The sequence below is a fragment of the Zonotrichia albicollis genome, chromosome 16, assembly GCF_047830755.1.
Source record: "Zonotrichia albicollis isolate bZonAlb1 chromosome 16, bZonAlb1.hap1, whole genome shotgun sequence".
In the NCBI taxonomy this organism is placed as follows: Eukaryota; Metazoa; Chordata; class Aves; order Passeriformes; family Passerellidae; genus Zonotrichia; species Zonotrichia albicollis.
Window position 1 is genome coordinate 12,110,566 of NC_133834.1, and position 24,540 is coordinate 12,135,105.

The 24,540-nt window shown below is 39.8% G+C and overlaps 1 protein-coding gene across 50 annotated transcripts in view; it reads right to left on the reverse strand.

Moving 5' to 3' along the window:
• The window catches only part of RBFOX1 (RNA binding fox-1 homolog 1), a 1,150,782-nt gene that overhangs the window by 116,315 nt on the left and 1,009,927 nt on the right, over nt 1–24,540 (reverse strand). For 49 of the 50 annotated variants that reach the window (XM_074553000.1, XM_074553010.1, XM_074553007.1 and 46 more), the window contains one exon: nt 8,996–9,238. The exons of the other annotated variant lie outside the window; for it this stretch is intronic. In XM_074553000.1, coding sequence (XP_074409101.1) covers nt 8,996–9,238 — 243 coding nt within the window. The remainder of the gene's footprint in view (nt 1–8,995; nt 9,239–24,540) is intronic. 50 annotated transcript variants of the gene reach the window in all.

Below are 24,540 nucleotides of genomic sequence, written 5' to 3' on the forward strand. Positions count from 1 at the left end.
GAGACAAAGCCTACATATTGAAAAACAACATAATTGGAAAACAAAAGAAAAACTATAGTTAAGGAGTAGTGTAAGCAAGAAAAGACAATCAAAATATGCACAAAGATTAAAGCAGGCAAGAAGGAAGCAAAACATGAGGATGGTTTTGTAATTATTTTTTAAAAGTTAGCAATTATTTTATATTTCTATATAAAAACCGTCCAACAAATTTGGGAGGTCAGTCACGGTCAACCCACGACACTATGTCACAGTTTTGTAAAGAAATTGCCATACACATGCAAGATTAATTGAAGACAGAATAAAACAGGTTATTCTCTTATCCCTTCTCCTAGAATTTCTAATTAATTATATTATCAGCCATTTAATGTCTAGATCTGTGCAATATAAAATGACCAACCAATTCTTTCTGCATATAACAGAAAATCCAAATAGGGCGTGATGTGCAAGGGTGACTATTAGCTCAGTCTGCAAAGTCTGAAACAAAGAACTTCTAACCCTTCCCTAAAAGCATATCTGGTGAAAAAGAACATTTTCCTCTGTGTGCTTCTGCCTGCAATGTCTATCTCAGCCTGTCAAGCCACTGGTAGAGCATGAAGCAGCTTGAGATGGATTCACCTGCTTGTGGGTTAAGCCAAGACACAGGGACATGCCTTGTTACTGTCTTTCTAATACTGATGGATAGCCAAGTTAAATGCGTGAATCAAGCCACTCTTTCACACTGACCCTAGAAAGGAACAAATTAAGCAGGCAGAAGTGGTGAGCAAGCCCACACATGAGTAACATTTAATTAAAGTAATTCTGTGGGTGGCTGGGTGTGTGGGAAAGCTGCAGAGAGAGATGTGTGGGAGAGGAATGGAAACTTGAGAGTATAAACAGGATTTAAAAAAGTATTTTCAGGGTTGGGGGGTAAAAACCCACTAAGCCTTCCTTAGCTGAGACCCACGTGTAGTCATGCAGGAGAGTAAGTTTAGCTCTAGGCACAGACTGGCACATGAACAGAAATTCAGCCTCATGATTTAGCGAGAATAGAGGAGGCCTCTCAGCATGGTTTTCACAGATTTTAGCTGCAAACTTGGCCAGTCCTGCAGCTACCCCATCACTGACCTCTGACAGCTTCCTGCAAGCAAGGGTAAAGATTTGCTGGATAACCAAGAAGTTACAAACATGTTCTCATTCCAAGCAATACACAAATTTACACTGCAATCACAAGGAGTTGGTGAATGGAGGAATGAACAACTTCTGATAAAGTTGCAAGCCATTAACAGTCAATTATGCCAATTACAAGGGAATGGAAAACATCATTGGTCTCAGCTAACCTAACACAGCCACTCAAGCATGTAGTGAAAATGAGCTAATTTTCACCAAAAAAAATCCCCTCAAAAGGATCAATTTTAATTACCATGGTGTAACGTGGAGCAAAGATGCAGAAGGTCAAATATAAAAGAAGTTGAAATTGGCTATTTCATCACACCAAGGTCCCCTTTGAAATTTATGCTCAGTGTATTCAGCAAAATGTGCAAAAATGGTTTTTCTCTATACATATGAACCCAAAGCACAGCCAAAGCATTTGCATGCCATGGACACTTAGGCTGCAGAGAGAGAAGAAAAAGTCAATAATGTAACACGGAAAATAATTGGTATGGAGGAGTAAAGAGCCCCAGAGACAATGCAAAGTACAAGAAAACTTAAAAAACCAATATTAGCCCAGCTCTTTCAGGGACAAGCAGGAAGAAAATCCTAAATTGTTTAATTGGTCAATTAAACTTGACAGATTAGAAATTAATTGGTAATGCTTTCTAGAAGAAACTTTTCAAGTTGCAGTATTATGACCATCTCTGGTTGATAATGTGATTGAAAGACCCCTGCAATGTTTTGTGCTTCAAATCTGCCTCAGAGCTGGCTGGAATTACCTGCTGAAGTGAGCTGAGAACTGTTAGGGTGCCCTATGAAGAACATTCAGAAGGGTAATCAATGACATCCAGCTAATTTATTTGAGCAAACATGACTAAAGATGACAGAGCATAATTGCTATCTTTATCTTGTTGTTGGGTTTTTTTTTTTTGGTTTTGTGGAGGAGCTTCAGCTTTAACATTTCACCAAGTTCAAGCAGACAAAAATGAGGAAAGTAAAACGTCACAATATCTATAGAACTCCACAAAAACAGAACAATATTTTTTCTGTCTTCTGTTTCAACATCATATTTTCAAATTTTTCTTGCTGTGAGAATCAAAAGGTGAAAGAAGCAGAGGTGACACCTGAATGACAAAGATCAGGCACTGAGATGTCAGAAGAGCCCCTGTGCAGTCAGCTGGCAGGGTAAGGCTGCTGTCCTCACACCGCATACCCACTCACACAATCACAAAACCCAAATTCACTCAGCAACACAGGAAAGAGAGGGTGGTGATTTATCCTCTTCCCAGCCACAACAACGAAACAAAACATGCATCCATAAACAGCATCACAGGAGCAGTGTCAGGTTCTGTGTATCCTGGAGGAGAGTCTATTTTGGAGCTGGCAGTGCCAGCAGAGGGGCTGAGGTGGGCAGTGTGTTCCTGCCACTCCTCAGCACAAGCAAAGGAGCACAGGAGGGCAGAGCTGCAGGGCTGGCACACAGGGCTCGCAGCAAGGAAGCCTCTTAGAGCAATAATGCCTGTGATCACGAGTCATTACTGTGCCTCACGGCCCCAGCACAGCATTATGTTCTCTATTTGGGATGTCAGTTTTGATCTCCTCACTGTGGAGCAGGAGCTGGACTGGGTTCCTGGCTTCTGCAGCTCTGAAGCACTCAGGGCCTCAAAAAAAGCTCCTTGAAATATTTCCTTCAAGGAGCAGTTGGGACCAGATATAATGGGTAGTATAAATGAAATAGCACACCATGCTGGTAGAATAGCCTGCAGCAGCAGGGTGTGATTTAGATGAATAAACACTGCTGTAAGAGTTGTCAAAGCATTATCAGCTATCTAGCATACTGGTGGCAAACATCTAGAGACAAAAATATGGCACTGAAATGGAATAAAAATCAGGTCATTGATACCAGTTGGCAATAAAAAGGTCCATGGGGGAATGTTGAGACAGTGTTCACAGGGGTCTGAGGAAGAGGGAAGAAATGAGGATCTGATTCCATGTTTCAGAAGGCTTGATTCATTGTTTTATGATATATATTATATTAAAACTACACTAAAATAATAGAAGAAAGGATTTCATCAGAAAGCTAGCTAAGAATAGAAAAGAAGAAATGAATAACAAAGGCTTGTGGCCCACACAGAGAGTCCAGGCCAGCTGACTGTGATTGGCCATTAATTACAAACAATCACATGAGACCAGTCACAGATGCACCTGTTGCATTCCACAGCAACAGAAAACCATTGTTTACATGCAGCTAATGCAGCCCACATGCCCAGGAGATGGAGAGATCATGTATGGAACAGTAGGAGAGAAAGAGGAGATGAGCCAAGGGAGAAAAAAAGAAACTAGGGGGGAGGAAAACCACTTATACTAATAAACTACATAAAGGATAGAGCAGGAAAAAGAGCTAGTAAAAACCAGAAACATGCTGCAGAAAACTGTAGTAATCATCTACTCACCAGCAGGCTTAGACAACACACTAAAGCACTTTAAATGCTTCCCACTCCCAGCTTCCTCACCAAATTAATAAGCACAACACAGTAATTGGCACACTAAATCCCCTAAAATATCAGCAGATATTGTACATATCTCACTTCTCCAAAACAACAAAGTTCAACATGGCAAATAATTTTGCAGTCCACAGCATCACTAAGCCTTGACAAATCCTCAGATGAAAGGATGGACTCTGCAACATGACAAAAAAAGGCACAAACCTGGACAAATTAAAACCAAGAAAAGAAAACATCAAACTTAGAGACCATTACATTCCAAATACTATAAAATATTTCAAAGAAAACAGGGCAGATGGAAAAAAAGACGTAACATCTAATACATCAATTATTTTCACAGAGAAGTACCAGGTTCAGTGGATGCCACCAGAGGAATTTTGGTAGTAACCAAGTTGAAATTTAGTTCTAACTGCGAAGTCAGAAGGAAAACTCCTTATCACCTCCCCAGGCCAGAGACAACCCACATCTCAGCACTGGACATCTACAGGGCCTGAACAGCCCTGCATCCCCTAATGGTGGCTGCTGATGCTCAGCATTTCAGACATGGATGGATCACTCCTCCAAGTAAACTGCCTTTTCCCTCAAGATCTCTTGTCCAAACACACAACTTCTCACACAACCTCTCAGCCCCTGAAGCCTGGTGAAGGGTCAGTCCAAAACAGAGGGACTGCACCATCATCTCAAGTTTTATGCAGAAGTAGAATTAAGTTGAAAGCAGCACATTTTTTATATACACACATAAACCACAGAGCATTGCTGCAACCTCAGCTCTTACCACACCATGATAGTCACTTTCATTATTAGTGTAATACATTAGAACAGGAAATACTAGAGAAACATTTACTTTACTGTTACTTGCTCCCTTACACGTGCCCAGCTAATGACCTTTTTATTTACACACACATCTCCTGCTGTCATCAACAGAAGTTGTGCAGGAAAGCCACAGGCAAAAACTGAACAAGTGTTGCTCAGAGTAATTTATATACAATACAAAGGCATCTGTATATGTACACAGGTAAAGGCTGATTTAATAAAATGATTGTCTTACTTAAAAATACTTTAATACATATAACTAATTAACGTAGCACTCCAAACCACTCTACAACATCATCAGACATGTCACTTTTAGCATAACTTTGTGGCATACTTTTCATAGATCCACCCTTCTAGGAAGAAGCCATTTACTATTTTGGTTAATGCCTTAAGACATGTTTCATTCTATGCCACTCCAAAAGTCTAGCAGCACTTAAATAACCCAGTGCTGCTTGATTATTGATTTTGCATATACTCAGATGCATTCCCTCCTTACTCAAAGTTAACAAACATATGGATCCAAAAAGATGAAAACCAGATATGCTCAGAGAACACTCAAAGTAACTTTTGACAGTATTTTATTACCTACTGATAACTTCATATTATTTCAGCTAAATCACCCTGTCTTTAATAATTTACTACCCTTTAATTCTGTCCCTCTTCTCCTGTTTCTCAGCACCACAGTCAGAATTAGCAATCCCTGCACATGCAATCTGAGCACCTCTTGTTCCAGCACTTACCCTGACAGAATACTGTGTTACACTATTTTATCTAAATAGATTAAAACTGGTCACTGGGAAATACACTTTCTACAAGTACAAGAGCGTGTCCAAGAGTACGTGAAGTACTTCTGAGCATGAATTACAAGAGCACTCTGCACAAAATTGCAATCCTGCAATAAAACCGATGATTGGAATTTTGTTCAGCTTGTGGAAAATGGGGATGCTGGGCTGGGCCCAGGATCACACCCTGGGCTGCAGTTGAGGATTCAAGAGGAGTTGCACAGAATGAGTTTATTTTTATTATTTTTCTCTTTACTGGGTATTATCATCCTATTGCAGGGGTTCCATACTGCTGTCTCCTTATCACAACAGTTCCATACCTTCTTGGTGTTTCTCATGGGCATCTCCTCACAGCACTGACTCTTTCCTCTTCCCAAAGCAGCCACTGACTCCAGTTCCCTTCTCACCCAGCCACCCCACTCTTTTATAGCATCTGCTTCTCATTGCTTTCAGCTGTGGCCTGGTAAAGTCAGGCCTGTTCCTGATCTTTGATAATTGGCCCAGCTGCAACTCCTTAGGGGTGAAACTACTTTCTACACTATCTTTATTTTCTTATATTCTATCCCCCCTACAGCTGGGGTTTAGATACCACTAGACCCAGTGTGAGCTCCAGTTCAGTGACCGATTCTTTCAGACAAGAGAAAAGAACTTTGAACACTCAGCCTGGGATGTATCTCACCTCAGCATGGATTCAGTCCTTCATGGAGGAGATTAGGTCACTTTTGCTAGTAATTCTACAGTTTAGACAATTGCCCTGCAGTTTTTTAGGTTCCCATTGCAAAATTTTAACATCCATTTTCTAATGGTATATCCAGCTTCACATGTTCATACATGTATGAGTGAGAAAATTCAAAAACTGGTCTTGCCTTCAACAGCTTGTCCTTAATCACAAGAGCTTTATTTTATGAATGATTGGCCAGTTGATTATTCTTCTTTCAAATGCATGTCATAAACAGCTTACTGAAAGGAAACTAAATAAAACCATTGGGACCTACCAAACAAATGCCACCGTGTCCCCACACCAATTCCCCTTAAAACTCTTCAACTGGAAATCAACTATTCTCAAAGCTAGTAGAAATTAGAAAAAAACCCATATTTTTTCTGCTTTGACAATAAAGACCACATGGAGGTACAATGCTGACACAGTGCTGTTGAAGCTCTCTTCATAATGAAAACTTATATTATTAAACCTATAGAGTACAGAGGTGGACCCTAATAATGTTACAAAGCCCATATTAAATCTGCCTGGGATCCATCTGCACATATCTATTTATAAAGTCACCACAGTTTGCCAAGAACAATGGCTAATGACACCCAGAATAACAGATTTTAAACCTAGGTACCTGTAATTAAATTGTGCAAGCAATATTTGTCTGTAAATTTGTAAACCTGACTGGTTCACAATGTGTTAAATGTCAGTGCAGATCCATAGATGAGCACATTTCTTAGAAACCTGCCTTTTCATTGCACTGCTCTTGAGGGAGAGCATCCACAGCTTTCAATATAGCATTACAATTTGGAAAAAAATATCTTGTTAAAAACCAAACCATACTAAAACTTTCTCAAACAGACCTTAAAGTTAAAAGGAAGGAAATCGAATTCTTTATAAACAGCATGAGAGCTACTTCAAAATGCTCTGTCCATTCCTCTACAAGAAAGGAAACCAGAATGCAAGGAAAGGATCCACAATAAAGAGAGCAAATAACTATACCACATTCCCTGAATATAACAGGTTAGTGGAATTGAAGTGTTATCCTGCAGAGAATGGAAATTCACTCCAAGGGGAAACAGAAGGGAAAAGGTGTCTGACAGGTAAAATACAAGTTGGATACTAGGAAGGCAAAAAGCAAGAGCAGATAGCAAAGGCCACAAAACCAAATAACAATAAAGCCTCTTTGCATATCAGAAGCAGGGAATCATTGGATTTGCTAGAGCTGGGATTGAATAGAGCACTTGAAGAAGATAAGGGCATTGCAGACAATCCAAACTATGTCTTTTCACCAGCCTTTGCTATGGAAAGTGTTGGGAAAACACATCCCCGACTTCTCTGATAAAGTGAGTGACATTTCTTCAAACTGAAAAATCAAAACAGGGTGAGGAAACACAATCAATTGAAAGCAATAAATGATGAGGGATGAGCTCCTCTCCCACTCCCATCAACGGGTCTTTTACCACTGATTTTAGCACTGTCAGGATTTCACTTCAGGACTGAACAGAAACAGTTTCAAAACATGAAAAGGCTGAGCTGGCCGTCATAGGGGATTGTTCAAGTTGCAGCAGTGGTCACAAAAACCAAGCAAAATCAGAGAATAGAAAAGCACAAAAAAGGTACAGGAGGAAATTCTATCTTTTTAGTCAATATCCAATCTCTTCTGGAGTATATATTCAGCTTAGGATTCCTGCTCTAAACCAAAGACAGTGGTATTTGACAAAAGTTAGACAACAATCAAAAATGATTATGGAAGCAAGTTTTAAAAGCTGGAAAGAACCAGGAATTTAAGTTAGCAAAGAGATGGATAAGAGGAAACACAGTAGAGCTGCAAAGAATGCTATGAGATACCAGCAAATAGGATGCTCTTTAATTTAAACTTTCTCCCAGTACTGGAGAAAAGAGAAACTCAGGGCAATAAAAAGTTACCAAGTTAGAAATAAAACAAACAAACAAACAAACAAAAAATTACTGCATAAACCACAAAAATGTTTAATTAATTCACAAGGATTTCTCTGTTATAATAGCAAAGAATATTCCTTGGTGCCTTTGATATTGCTTTCCTTTCTTGCACAACCCATACAAAGAAATTAGTGGCATGGCAATAAACATAAATTTGCAGAGCTCATTTAGGAGAATGTGCTTTCCTTTTCTTCTTGCCCTAATGCATGAAACCTTTTAGGCTGGATATGAACCAGGAAGGAAGGGGAGGTAAACTGAGGCACGGAGAATGGCTGAGGCAAGGATGAGGACGGCCAGGAGATGCTTCCAGCACTGTTCTGTGCCCCATCCTGCACATGTAACACTGGGGCTGGGTGATGGCTCAAACCTGCCAGCTCCTGGCCCTGGATATATTGGGTCCCACTCTAGAATTAAGACAGAAACACTAAACTATCAGTGTGTGAAATTTGTGACTTAAATTACAAGGTAGAGCCATCCAAGGAGCCTCTTGCATAATTCATGACACTTGAGAACTTCACATATAAATCAAATAGACGGAAAGTCTATCATTTCTGCTCTGTTTAGCACAGATCCACACACAACTTGGGTAATGGCTGCACAAACAAGCTCTCTAGAAAATACAATATTGCAGACATGCTCTTCACAATACTAATTCACACAGTAAATTTTGTACAGGACCATTCAAGTAATACTTTCATTAAAACTGCTTGTGTCGAAAACACAGAGGTCATAAAAATAATCAAATGAGTCTGGTTAGGGTTTTTTCGTTGCTTTCTTTGGCCCTGAAAATGAATGCCTACAAACACTCATGTGCAATGTTTTTCCATATTGGACTTAATTAAAATTTATGCTGTGATTCATCGGCTGGCTATTAATCATTTTGTCTAACACCACTGAAAATGAAACTGCAGGTTCTACAAAGCTCCAAAACCAATGAAAACACATTCTCCAGGTTCAACAGCAAACTCTGACAGACTTTCAACCTTAACATGGTGCCTGAGCCTGATGCAAACGAAGCGTGTCAAGGGAAAAAACATTATTGATAAACACACACAAAACACAGAGCTTTAGAAAGAGCAGTAACCTTGACTTACTGTGGCTGTGCCGGAGACAGTTTGTGCATTTGTGTCAGCTGCACTCTGTTCAGAGTGTGTCTGAGCAGGAGGGTACATGTTTAACGTGTGCTCTGGAACAGTGCTTTGGCCTGTGTAGTCTGGAGCTGGATGCGGATGTGGGGCTGTGTATTCTGCAGGGATACCGTTCTGAGGTGGAGCAAACTGGGCTGAGGCATAAGGCTGTGCCATTGTGTCAGGAGGTGCTGTAGCTTCCTGATTACCCTGTGGAAATCAAAGGGAAAAGAAAAATAATAATAATAATAAAGGAAGAAACATGGCGTGAGATAAAATAAGCGAAGGTCCTGCACCCGTAACGCAGAGAGCATCCTGGCCTGAAAAGGGCACAGTTGCTGCTTCTTGAGGAGGATATTTCTTATCTGCATTAAATGCATCCTGCTAACCCTATTAAATATTATTATAATTAGACAAACCAATCGGCTGCTCGCTGGATAATTGTAGGCCAGTCTTTAGGCAGGAAAGGTCAGGGAAATCTGCCTGCACTAATGATGCCTCAGCTCAGACAAGGAAAAGGGACAAAGCCAGTTAATTCCAAAGGTGCCTGAGCACAACTGCCAGCACAGAGCTGGGGTAAGCTCAGCCCCCAGTCTGTGATCACTCTGACTGACCATTTACAGAACACAATACAGGTTGTGCAAAATTTGGGTGCATACTGTTAACAAACACTAAAAATACCTATGTGCAATAGTGCCCTGAGATATTCAGAATACTTTGAGATACTCTTCATTGAGCCATTGCATGCCACAAATGTAAAATAGTAATGAGATCTAGTCAAAATATTAAGTATTTGAATCTACAAGTGCATCAGTTCAAAACCTTAAATAACATAAAAGAAAACAATTCTATGTCAAGAGAAATAGATTTAAGAACTTTAAAAGTTTTACATTTGAAGACAACAGTATTTCATTTCCATATCACAATTAGCCTATAGCATTAATAACACTAGCCTCATATCTTTATAGAGAGATGCATATTTCCATTTGATGCAATAAAGAATAGCCAAGCCTGTTAATTTATCAATTTAAAAACTTCTGACTAAATGTTTTCTCCACACCAAAAAGCAATAATTCTAGAGGAGCAAATGTACACTGCAATCTTTCTGAACCTATATAAAAAGTGTCCAGAATGAGATTTTGCCTGAGACACAATTAGAGGCCATTAGTGCAGGGACTATCCCAACCTCAGGTAAACTAATTTACAGAATAAAATTATCCCACTAATAAGCAAGGAATAGAAAAATACACAGTCAAAAATTTAATTACCTTTCAAACTACTCCATCATTTTCCCACCAACACATGTACAAGCACCTGCCCAAAACTATTGCAGGGATTTTATTCCTACTCATCAGTCCTTGATTTCCCAATTTAAAATAGGGTGGAAGAATAAAAGACATTCTTCTGCACTTTGTACTTAAGGGCATTTACAGCCAATTTCAGCTAATTCAGACATCAGCTCTCTGACCTCAACTCATCCTAAACTCAAGAGCTTTTAACAATTCACACAGGAGTTAAGTCTTGGTACTCGACAGGCTTAAAAGAGAAAACTGAATTTTCCTTTGTAAGAGGCACTTAGTGTGTCTGAAAAAAACAGAACTTTATATTAGCAATCAAACCCTCTGTAATTTTAATCCCATCTTTGCTGCTGGTTTTATGTATGGCATTGAGCGAGTTGTTTGCATTGTTTCATTCATCCATCTTTAGGAAATCAGTGTCATTTACTGACTTCACAGGGTTAAGTCACTAAGATTTGTTTGTCTATCTGCAATTTAGCAAGGTTAATGTTGCATTGAACTAGTCCTGTTAAATTTCTGTGGAGGCTAAAACCTCTTGTAAATGTGTACTTTTACCCTCTAATATTAAAATGGTCAAGGCTCCTTTCTCATTTCTCTTACCTAATATTTTCACTATTGAAAAATATATTTAAATCCAGATGAAGCAAAACCCAGGAATGACTGGATTACACCAGAGACATTCATTAAATGTTAAAGAAGTACTTTTAAAACTTGCGTGGGAGGCAGCCAACCTTAAATTTTTTAATCAGCTGTTTCAGGAGGGACTTGAGCAAGGGGTGAGAAGGAGCAAAAGCAAACCCAGATTCTGCCTCTGTTAGCATTTTCGCTGTGCTGGTTTTGAAGCACAGGAGCTGGTCAGGGCTGGTCCTTGAGCCACTCCTTCCTGTCAGATGCTGAACACGCCACCAGAGCCAGCAGCTGTTCAAAAAGGGCAGCAGTGGCATCAGAGGGACCAAGGGGGGATGTCCAGGTGCATTCCACCAAAAGGGTTTTGTGCCACCTCCAGCCCTGAACCAGATGTTGCTGAGACCCCCCACTGTTCCTCATTAACCTTGACAGCAGTTCCATGAGGACCCCAATTAATATTCAAAGCGTCCACACCTAGTGCTAATTACAGCTCATATGTAATTAAGAGGGTTGAACTTTTACATTATTTTTACCAGCGACTCCAAACTTTTTAGATTTATCACAAAATGGCAAATTGTGAGGGCAATTTCAGAACCTCCACAATGCTGAGACTCTTCTACCTCTTCCATTAGACTTCTTCAACTAAAGTCTATTAATAACTGAGACCCAATTAAGAAGTAAATAACAAAAGGTCAGGGATTTATCTCTCTCTTTTTTTTTTTTTTAACTAACTTGTACATATTCAGAGATTTACAGCCTTGTCATTGAAGAAACCAACCCCACTGTGCTTACAGCAGAAAACTGACAGACAAGATTATCAGTGCAGGCCCTGCAGGTTCATTCAATTGTTGGAAGACAGGGGACATTAAAGAAATTAAACTTGCACATGCTACTGCAGGCCCTAAGTTTAAAATGATAGTGACAATAAATCTGAGATGTTCATCCCTTAAAATAAGTGACTACTGAAGCCTTTCCTAACCTTTAAAATTAGAGTGAATTTATTATTTATAATTAATTCAACAGACAAGGTATTGCAATCTAATATAAAAACCTGTATGCTGAAACAAGTTCTTTACTATTTATTTGGTTAATAATAGCAAAGCAAATTGTTCAAAATACTAATTTCTGTCAAGAACAATGAAGTGTCAGCTATCATACATTTGTGCCTACATGTGGTTGATGGAAACTCCAGACTTCACAAGAGAGACACTTGAATAGATTTTAAGGAACCAAAAATTCCTTAAATAGAATCACCTAAAATGTTCCTTTATTGTGCTCTTTAAAACACAGTGAAGTGAAATTAATAAAAGAAATAACAAATTCTAATGCATTAAGTTGAAAATATGAAATAGCACTAAATGCAAGAGGAAATACTGATCCTAAATTAGCCTATGAACTCAGGGTAATTTCAAAGCTGTGCATGACAGTACACAGGCATGGCTTAACCCCACCCAGGCAGGAGGGGCTGAACAGAAGTTGTCCCTTCAGACTCAGTTCCAAGTATCTTTAAGATTAAATGACCCCTTAATGCTCACTTTGTGCATGGTTTTTTAAAAAAGTGGTTGTTGGCAACAGCAAGGAGAACAAAGGATGGCAGACAGTCAGGCTCTGCTAAATGTTCTGGCCCGAGTCTTAATGAAAACCACATTTCAACTGAAAAATATGCTTTACGTGGCAGTGTATAAGATCAAATTTATTGCTTTCTGGTTAAATGTTGAACTCTAAAGAACAAAAAAAAAAAAAAAAAAAAAAATTCCAACGATGTAGGTAAGTAAAGATTCTCCTATTTCATCCATATTATCCCATCTGAACAAAAGCTTAGAATTTAAACTGCTCCTCCTATCTCAGATGACTTTTCAGCATCTCCTCCTCTGAAAAGATTTCATAATTAAGAAATGTATAAAAAGTGTCAAAACATAATAAGGCAAGCATGTTATGTTTGTACACAAAGGAGAGAGCAGAGAAAACATTTCTTAAGCAGTGTTTCTTTTTCTTAAAAACACATTTGGTGCATAAAAATGTATTCAATGGAAACCTTTCTGCTTGCCTGCGTTTTGAAGTCGAACTCACAGTTTATTGTTTGTTTTGCTCTGTTTTCCGTTTGGTGCATTTTGTTTCTTTGGCAAGAGATATTTCACATTTAGAGAAAGCCTCCTGTACTGTAGTTAAATGAGCCAAACTGCATCGTATCCTTAGGGCACAGAAACAAAGAAGAAAAAATGCAACGTTTCTCTGCAAACCTGCTGGTTCTAAGGGCACAGATACATCTAGCAAAAACGCGATTCCCCATAGCTTGCCCTGCTTCAGATTTAAGCATCAATACTCGGCTTAGAAGCCTTGCATGCAGTGGTGCAGCTGTTTATAAGAACTGCCCTGGCTTGACTAAAAACCAGGAGTTTCCAGTAAAAATAAAAGTGAAAATAAAAGTGAAAATACCTGCTGTACCATGGTGCTGCCTCTATTCTCCATACACTTAGCAGCTGCTCTGCTCCCAGGCCATGCAGCATCTGCCCAAGAGGAGCATCAGCGCTGGCTGGGGGCGTGTGAGCAGCGCAGGGGTGAGGGAGCTGGGGGTGCTGAGGGAGGGGGAGCCCATGCAGGGCTCTGTGCCCTCCCTCCTGACATCCCAGAGCTCCCAAACCCTGATCCAGATGGGGCTCTGTGCCCTCCCTCCTGACATCCCAGAGCTCCCAAACCCTGATGGGGCTCTGTGCCCTCCCTCCTGACATCCCAGAGCTCCCAAACCCTGATCCAGATGGGGCTCTGTGCCCTCCCTCCCCACATCCCAGTGTTCCCAAACCCTGATGGGGCTCTGTGCCCTCCCTCCCCACATCCCAGTGTTCCCAAACCCTGATCCAGATGGGGCTCTGTGCCCTCCCTCCCCACATCCCAGTGTTCCCAAATCCAGATGGGGCTCTGTGCCCTCCTTCCCTCCCCACATCCCAGAGTTCCCAAACCCTGATCCAGATGGGGCTCTGTGCCCTCCCTCCCCACATCCCAGCGTTCCCAAATCAAGAAGGGGCTCTGTGCCCTCCCTCCCTCCTGACATCCCAGAGCTCCCAAATCCAGATGGGGCTCTGTGCCCTCCCTCCCCACATCCCGGAGCTCCCAAACCCTGATCCAGATGTGGCTCCTGCAGCGGGGCTGTGCCCCATCAATCACAGCAGGCCACTCCTCTGGCTCCTGCTACTGCTGCTGGAGTGCACCACTGAGCAGATGATTGCACAGAGAAGGAGGGAAAAAACACAGCTTGACTGCATTAATAGCTGTTTAAAAAACATTGGAAATGCTACTGTGGAAGTTGCCGGAAGCTGGAGGTTTTTGTTTGAAAATTAACACGGCTGTACTCAGAGACCCAAAGCACCCTGAACTTGCAGGATTTGTGATAGTTACCATGTCCCATTACATGTGTGCATTTCCATGGGATTAATTCCTCCTCCATGTGGCAGAGTTAATACCAATAAGGTTCTGATTTTAAAACTGCCAAACGCCACAAGCAAACCTTCGATACTGAACTAGCATGGTTTAGATTAAATCTACTTTATCCTTCCATTCAAATGAAATATTGTTTCCTTTTTTGTTTCATTTCGTGACATCCCTCTCGCTTAGCAGGGGAAATATTTCAGAATTGCTACCAAGGTTTAGTTCTGTGAGGTACTTTAAGCAACCTAATACTTCACCATTAAAAGAACTTTGCTAGATACTCCAGAGATAGCCTCAAAATGATTGAATTCTATCTAAAGAAATAAAGAAAAGAAAAATAATTTTTAAAAAAACCGAACAAAACTAAACAACTAAAAGGATTTCAGACAGCCCCAAAGAATACACATTTATTGCCACTCAGACTGCCTACAGACATCAGGGTTCAGAAGCAGGGCAGACACGTAACACCGGAATTATTCTAACAAACCTTCCAATTCAAAGGGGTGTGCAGAGCAACAAACAGTCATCAATTCATCATTAAACTTATATTCCAACTGAAATATATTGGAATTCTTTAAAGTGGCAGTGTAATTCTTCCAGGTTTGTTGCTGGCACTCCCCAGTTAATGATAATAAAAGCAGCCACTTTGGATTTTTCAGAAGGAATCAGACATCCAGCCACACTGAGCTGATAATCACAACTGACTGACTCTGAGAGCTTTCTCTGTTGTAGCTTAATTATCTGACCAGGCCACTTGACTCGCATCATTTGCCTCTGCAATCACACAAAATGAATGCTCCAGCCACCCCTCTCTTTTTTGGAAGGTTCAGGGCAAAGCCAAACTCGGCTTTCAAAATTAAGAACGATAATGCAGAATAACTTTTTTTCAGAGAGCATAGGGGGAAAAGGTAACACTAAGTAAGCAAAAGAGAATTTCTTTGCTACCTTAACAGGAAAGTACCATTTCATTTCTCCCACTGCAGAGGAATATTTACTTTTGGTCTCTTTTACATATAAAATACTGTATTTCAATAAAAGTCTGTGCTCTTGCTACTGCTGTGTGTGTTGGATAGTGACATGTTCACTCTGCGTCAGTGCCTGAGGTATGGAAAACAATTCCGCAACTGAAACCTCCCGACAGCCTGCGAAGGACATTTACTTATATTTCCCTGAAAGCAGCAAACCACTTGCCAAAACTTAGCCTGAATTCACATAACGCTATGGACACACCACTACACATGGAGAAATCCTTCCCTCCAACACCTTCACTCCTTCCAGCTGCTGAAGCTTTCCACTGCCTTTATGATGCTGTCATTTATTGCCAGAGCTTTCCTTATCCTACATGGCAAATCTTTATCCTGCTATTTCCAGTGGCCCAAGTGGACGTGACTCTGCCACACTGATTTGTTTTGCTTCCACATTAATATCTAAATCTTGCTCTTTAAGATTTCTGCCTCTCCCTTGCTTTCTCCAACTCTGACTCTTAAGGTCTTCCCAACTGCAGCTCAACCTTGCATTCCACCAACCAATATTTCCCTTGGAAACAATTTTTTATGTCACATTTGGAAAACAACTCTCTAAAATGGCCTTAAGAGCCATACAGCAGGACACTCTGAAGAACTCAGATATATCTACAATGACAAATCATTCTTAAAATTTCCTTGAAAAAGTCTTAAATATAAAAGGATCTCATCGTTATCCACAAGTCAGTAGAGGAAATTCCACCTCATTTGTGTAACACCTTTACTAGAGCATACTGAGGATGATGCAGCATACTTGTACCCAAAAAGCAGGGAAAGAGGGCAAAAAATAAAGGGTTTGATTAGTAATATAAAAGGTGCATGAAAAGCCATCTGGAATACAGGATTTTAAAGGGGGTAGCAGTCAACATTTAAACGTTTAACTCAGCTATGATTTCCAGCCCTTGGGCATCAAGACCAGGTCCCAAACTGTTGAACTGATCCTCACAAAAGACATTTGTGAAGTGTCAGAATGCAAATTCCCACAGGACAGCAAACAGGGAGCAGTTATGGGGTTCTGCAGAAGCTACAGGAGTGGGGCTGACAAGAACCTGGCCAAGTCCTGCTCTGGGGACAGGACAATCCCTCACACTGGCCCAGGCCTGACTGCCTGGCCAGAGAGCAGCTCTGCAGCAAAGGATGACTCCTGGTGTCGCTCTGATTTTTTAAGATTTTCTAAGCCTTCTGATGTTGACATTCTTGTAGAAAACTTTCTGTAAATAACTCATTGTTTTGCATTCTGTAATGGAGGAGGAGAAATTTGATGGACTTTTGGTTTGACCAGTGTCATTGGAGAGGTGGCACTGTCACCCTCCAATCCACTTTTCACTTTTGGAAAGCTATAAATGTTGGAGTCATAAAATAAACTTCCATTTTTCTCCTTCCCCTTGAGAGCAGCCGTGTGCACTTGTGTTCTTTGTGTCCCACAGTGGCATCCTGGTGAGCAGAGCTGGGTGCAAAGCAGTGCTCTGCCTTCCAGTGTGAGCTGCTCTGCGGGCTGCACTTGCCAAGGGTGGTCAGGCAGGTGAGCAAAGGGATCCCTCCTCCCTGCACAGCACTTGGGAGAGCATCTGGAACATCAGCCTGGAGTGCCTCGGGACAGGAGATGTGCTTGGGAGCTCAGTGGTGGCTTGCCAGGGCTGGAGCACACGACAGAGGCTGAGGCAGCTGCTTCAGCACTGCCTGCAGAACGGAGGGCTCAGACAACTTAATTGCATCTTCTTCCACTTAACCAAAGGTTACAGGGACAAAACCCGCAGGTACAGAGTGACAGAACAAGGAGCAACAGCTAAAAGTTGCCAAAAGGGAAACTCTGGTTAGCTCCAAAGAATAAGATAATGAATGTGAGGGAAGTTAAGCTCTGGAAAAATGCTGCTCAGAGAGGAGAATTTCAAATCTGAACTCTAAAAGCCCCTGAGCAACCTAATCTGTGTAGTTACTCCTGATTTAAAAGGGATATTTGGATTAGATGGCTTCTGAAGTTCCCCTTCAATCTGAATCATTCTGTGATTCCGTGTGGTTTCAACAGTAGCAGAATAGCTTCAAAATGGATTTTATACTTTTATCCTATTTGATGTCTTTTTTCATAAAGGATTTACTGAGAAGGAAGAGACTAGTTACAACTTCTAGCCTATTTCCATCCTCAAGAAACAATGTTTGAGTTCTCTGAGATGTATTTGCAATGTTTCCTTACAAAAATATGTTTGCATTTGTTTAATCCACAGCCAGAGCAGTATGGAAGTGGCAATTCTTACAGTGCAGGCAAGACGAGTTTCACAATTATTTAATTTAATGCTGTGAACCATGGCACCTTTTCATTTTCTGCCAAACATCTCCTCAGCATATGTAGAGGAACACTGCCTTACACCTTCATAGAAAGGAGTAGTTTTTTCCACCTTCTTCATGACCTCTAAAACAGTAACTACAGCCATATAAGTTTTCTAATTTTATCTGTATTTTTTCCTCTGAAATAAAATTTATTTCAAAGATTAATTTATCAAAAACGACTGCCACAGTTTAAAGCTGGATTGTAACAAAACCAGTACATCCATTTTCTTATTTTTCTAATAAAGTGATTTCAAAAAAACTTTTTTTTTTTTTCCCCGTTACTGCAACACTGAAGGTATGGGACATACTAACCCAGGTGACAAAGCACGCTTATGCAGCAAGACTGTGTCTGGTGCAGACACAGCTCTGCATTGTGCTTTGTAACCTGTTCTCCTGGATTCCACTGAGACAGTTCCTGCCTTGTAACCCACACACAGACATAGGTATTTCCAGAATTTGAGTCAAAAATCTTCTCTAAATGACACCTCAGTGGTAAAAGATTGAACGCTGCAAAGGTTTGGAGTCTGCAGAGAAAACTGAGCACAGTCAAATCCAAAACCAGTTGCAGGTAAGCAATTTTCAATAGATCATTTCTAGAAATCTGATAAGTTCTTATAACATAGCCAAAATTATGCATTCAAGATTTGTTTTAAGTAATTCAACACCTCAATTCCAGTTTACTCCAAAAAAACCTAACCTTTTCAGATAGAGCTGGTTCTTAAAAGTGACTAAATGGAGCAATTGAATCTCATTGATATTAACAGTTGTCACCGACTCATTCCCATTTTAAAGGTGCCACCTCGTCCAGAGTTTCTGTTGGCTTTACAATGGACACAGCATAGAATAGAGCCAAGTATTTACCCCATCTGTCAGCCACAGAAGGTGGTGAACCTACAGCCATGTGCTGAAAAAACATTCTTGAAGGACATTTGTGCCAGAGAGAAAGGGATCAGAATTTCACCTACCTAATTTGTGATTAGATGGTGATAGATAAACTAAATACCGGGCAGGATGAGTGAAGAGTGCCACAAGGATAATACACAGAACAAGAACATGGCATTGGAGACCTTTGCAGACCTTTATGTGCTTCACAAAGGTGAAGTGGCTGCACCAGAGTGAGCAGAGAGTTGGAACTGCCAATGTCATCTCTCTAAACTGGGCACTTTAAGTGACCTCTTTTAACCAGGGGCTCAATCTTTCACTGCTGAGCTCCGATGGAGCCTCAGAAAAGAAAGGGGACATTTCATAATCCCTCACAGTGAATCATTTCCTAGGGCAGCACCACAACAGCCATGTTCATCCATGGTGTGTGATACAGTACCACAGTACCACAAATGGGAGATCATTACTTGACTCACCTGAAATAAAACACGGAACACAGGCAGCCAGGGAGGGAAATGAGAATTCAGTGCCATAAGCTGCCTTAAGCAGCAAAGCTGACAGATCATCCCTGCTCAGCTATTTGGATGCAGGGTGCTTTTGAAAGCCAGAATGAGCTGGGTTAAATGACAACAATTCCTGCAAAACCGTGCCAAATGATCAAATGCAAGCTGGTTTGTTTTGTTTTACTTTGCTTAAACCAGGTAAATTTAAGAGTTTCATTTATGTGGTAAGCTCCATAAAGACAATGACATGACTGACTTTGGGAATTTGGAGGAAGACCAGGAAAGTCAGCAGCAGAGTTAGAAAACTGGGCTTCAGAAAAAGAGACTTCAGCATATCCAGGGAAATGTTGAGAAGGTTTACCCTTAGAAGAAATCCCTAAGGTTTACCCAGGAGAGGAAACAGTGCAAGAAAGCTGCCTGATTGAGATGTCGATTAAAGAGAACTTCAACATGCAGGCACAAAGCATTCATTAGGAAAGAAGATACTTAGCAGGTTTACATGGCTATGAAGAAGGTTAATGAAGACAGACACAAAATGTGAGCTTAGAAGTGATGGAGTCAAGGCTTGGCAACAAAAGAGAGCCACAGAAGTATTGCTTGGGTACTTGAGCACAAAAATGGAAAGGTTTTTTAAGTCCAGCCTAGCTAGAAGTAAGACATTCTTAATTCAAAGATGTTAAAGGTGACATTAAGGCTCTTATAAGAAAAAAAAAATAAAAAAACAGACATTAACTATTTAACATTGCTTTCAAAGAATGTCTGTTTCCAGTCTCTGTTTTACTTTAAGATTGCCACCATTTTGTTATTTACAATGGAACATGGATGACCTGAGCTGCACTGACCAGCCACCACAGCAATGCCATCTTGTTTAACGCCAGTTAAAGCAGCACTCATTTTTTTGGCACTGAAATTAAATGATGGAACATGATCGCTGATGTTATTTACTCCTAAGATTAAAATGACAATCAAAATATCATTGGGCACAAGGAACAGACAGCTTGGCTTGCTGCCTCAGCCACACTTTGCTATGCTTGTTTATCACCGAGATCATTTGCATACTTCAGTGGATGTTTATGTTAAGATGCTGTTGTAGCATTACCAAGGAACTGTTTATCCAACAGTGTTTGTCATCAGCAACCTAAGGCACAGCACTGAAGGAAGGTAAAGACCTTCTCAACAAGGAGACGAAAAAGGCACTAAGATGTGTTTATGCAAAGCAAAATATACTTCTAAGCAGTGCTGAATGTCACAACTGCCTAAAACAAACAAAAATTTATTAATAGTGTGTTACAGGGAATCTCCAGTTATGGAGCTAATGAACAAAATCCTTTAATGGTTCCTATAGCAAAGCAAAGACTTTCACTGACTATACTGACTGGCAAGTTCCATGTTAAATCTCTAAAAAGCTTCTGTTACTGTGAAAGGCATAGCCAGTTTTCTTCCTGTACCTTCATTTCCACAGTCCCCCAGAATAGTGACTAAAACTGGTCTCAAATCCATATGGCCTCTCCCTGCACATCTCCTTTGGAGATTTATTTTACTACTAAATCTTCTTCACAAGACTGAACATACTCATGTGACAGTAAATCTTGCTGCCAAGCTGGTCTCTGCGTGTGCTGCAGGTGCTTAACCCTGGTCAGTTTGAAAAACATTGTTTGGAACAATACATTATAATAAATAGCATATATTGTGGGACTGGATGAAAATCACCTTTCCTGGTTTACAGTTTTATTTTGTAAGGAAGAGGTCGTGGAAAGAGAGGCATTTCCAAACCTGTAACAGCACTGAGAAAAGCTCTGGCATGTCAAGCAGAAGCATATGGCTAATCTACAGCAGGCACATCCAACAGCGTTTGTGTTTGCACAGTGCAGGGGCCTGGACAGCAGCCACAGCATCCAGAATTAGTGAAAATACACACACCACTTCTGGGAGAGAAAAGTTATAGCCTGGAAACTGTTTCTAATCAATGGGAACTGGCTGGCTTTTATAGCAGAACATTAGATTAAATAAGATAGCAGAAATATCGAGGCTGTTCTGCGTTTGCTGAGTGCGCACCCAGTGAGATGAGAACACAGCAAATGCCTTTGCATTTTAGCTGCAGAAGAAATTCTGATTAGATGCTGCTACACAGGAATTGATAGTGAGTAGGTATTCAATCAGAAAAGTGGTTTTCTTTTAAATATTACAATCACATGGTACAGTACATCACTTGTGTCAAGTTAAATTTAATCATATCAGTGTACTTAAAGGAAAAAAGTTGAATATCTGCTCACATACCCATGCCAAGAGGGATTATATGAGACTTTATGAAGCCTTTTCCTTTTATTTAATATTCTGATAGCAGTGTAGAACAATTTTGCTATGTATTATACCCTCAAACTGATCTATTCCACTGTCATTTTAATGCACAGCAATATGCCTGAACTCATGGTGACAGCATCGTGTGTCCTGCCAATTACTGACATTCTCCCATGTAAAACCAAAAGCATTTTCCTTGGAACAGCAATTAGTTCTAATTTTAAGTGTTGCTAATTTTCCTGAGAGCAAAGCAATATCATCATCTGCTTTTAAATGTGTAAAAAACACATTTTAAAAGAAACAATAACCTACATGCTCACTAATGCTTGCTGATTTTTGCCAGATTTAGAATCAGGGATGTGAAGGACTGTGTTCTGGAAAAGGTGTCTGAACAACGCAATACACAAACTGGATGGTTTTTATACTAAAATGCACTTTTTCTACCTATGTTTAATGGCTTATCTGAACAACAACCAAAAATCAACACTATATAATCCATCAGAAATAAAGTAGTTTTCAACTGCCAGAGACTAAACACAACAAAAACTTTACCATGTGAATTGAATTCTGGGAAAGCAATCAAAACTGTTAAGTGACACATGTGTCAGGCATGCACTTAGGCAGACTCAGTCCACCTCAGAGGACATGAAGACTGGATGGATAAAACTCAGGATCCAAAACAGGGACCTAAAAGGGACAACTCACCTCTACAAATTCACTGAGTCTATTTTGCCAATCCTTTTAGTGAATTGTCCTCTCTTCTCATTCAGATCCTGATTCACTTTTCCCAATATTTTAAACCTTTCTTTCCCCTCTCCCTCTTCGTCCTGTTGTTCTTCTTTACTAATTCCTCTTTCTACACCTGCCCCCACCAATCTGAGTCTCCCCTTTAGTATTTACTGCATCAATTGACAGTACAGTAGACAGAAAATGTTATCTGGCTTAGAGGGGAGCACATTAATTCTGCCTGAGTTACTGAATGAAAGCAAGGCATGACCTCCACATGTATCTTAACTTTAATGCAAAATGGCTCATGCAGTTGGGAGTTATTCTGAACAGAATCAGGCTACAGGACTGGTATAGTTAAAATACTTTTTCATCTGCCCTCATTTATTCCAGATACCATTGTAGCCAATTGATCCAAAATATATTTTTGAACTTGACACAGCCTTGGAAATATCCATTTGTTGGTCTTGATGAAAGGGTAAGTATATTACCTTTATGAAAAGGTAAGTATATTAACTTATACTTACATAGTATATCTATAAATACATATATTTATTGTGTGAATGACCACAAAAGGTTCACTGCTCCTTGGTTGACTTCATGTATTAACAAAAACATTCCATGTTTAAAATTGATTCCTAAGTTCTACAGCTATTAATATCTCCCCTGCCAACAGTTTTAAAGAATAGTAGGGAAAAAAAAAAAAAGAAAAAAAAATCAAATCAGCTAGTTTCAGTTAATAAAAGGTCAAAATGGAAATTTAAATCCTCCAGTAAAGAGGTCTGCAGTGACTAACAGCATCGATTAAGAAAAGCAACACACACTAAATTAAATTTTAATGTCACACACACATATATGTGTTCATGGTATCAAACTAAGAACCAAATTCAATGGAGACTTATGAAGCATAGTAAATTGATTTGTACATGTTGTTTGTTAATCAGGATTATGAAATAAAATTTTGAAATTATTGTTTTAACTTCATTTTAGTAACACAGATTGAGCATCAGTTAAAAAAACAGAATTCAAGGCCTCTCACACTCTTCAGAAGCAAACAAATTATGATATAAAATATTTCCAGTTAAACAGAGAATATGTCATCAATTCAAACAATTCAAGCAGTGCACACTGCAAATGCATCTATTGCTCTATGCAGAAAAGCGAGAGAAAGGGTGAAACTACCCTGGTTTTAATCCCATTTTCTCCCTTTCTTGGTTTTTGACAATTTAAACTATTTTTGTTTCCATTTCTTACAAACATAAATCAGAAACTTAAGAGTTTAGTTTGCTCCTAGAATTTTCTTGTTAACATCTTACATCCTGTGAATCTGAAAGAGCAACATCATTGCACCTCTGCAGTTAAAATACCAGTTAAAAATAAACAAATTAGCAAGCTACTACACACCCTGAGCCACCTGAATGGGGGCTCCCATTGCCTTATGTGAAAAGAGTTTTAATAGAATTACACAAAACAAAAAGGCAAATAATTTCAAACTAACAAAACAGAGCACTCAAGAGTCAGTGCAGAAGCTCAGAGGAGATTTCCCTTCAACAATGCAAATTTCTGATGCCAACAAACTCCACAACAACAGTTTAACTTGCATGTCTGCAAGTTTTTTAAATAATCTCTGGGTTTTGAAATACAAATTACTTAAGTATTAGACAGGAATAAGTAATCCACCCTAACAAAATCCTCTACAACTGTATCTGCCAGGTATGCACCATTAGTCAGCTCTATGCTAACTGCAACCTCAAAAAACTCTCACGGAATTTGGATGAAAACTAGCTGTTATATATGCTTTCAAGAGAAAAAAGAAAAATTATCTGCCATAAATATAATAATCAGAAATGGGTGAAGATACTTAGAGGTATGTGTATTACCATTTTGTATTTCCAGTCTATTCAATCCAGCTAACATGGTCAGCTCAATTCCGAACATGTCTCTGAAAACCAGCAGTAGAAGAGATACCAACATTCAAAAATAATTATCTAAAACTAATCTCTTTTTTCATGTACGAAACTTCTACTTCCCAGTAAACTTCATTGTGCAGGATCACCTCTGACAACCAAGCTGCCTCTCTAAGGAAAGCACAATTTTCTCAGTGACTGTGGAAGAAAAGAGGAATTTTACATGTTTTCAAGAAAGCAACCGGACAAAGCAAACACAGAGAGCTGGGTTTCAAACAAGGAAATTCTTTCCCTTGAACAAGCTCACCAGGATTAGAAATTCAGTAGAATCCAAACTTTTACATTCAAATAGAACCCCAAATTTTTGCTGCTGTAAATGGCAAAGCCCTGAAGCTATTTGGCAGCAACAGGGAGATTTGCACAGGTTGTGCGTTTCACTTTTAGGAGAAAAGTATGGCCCATGAAGACATGATTGTATGTATCTATTTGTACATACTGAAT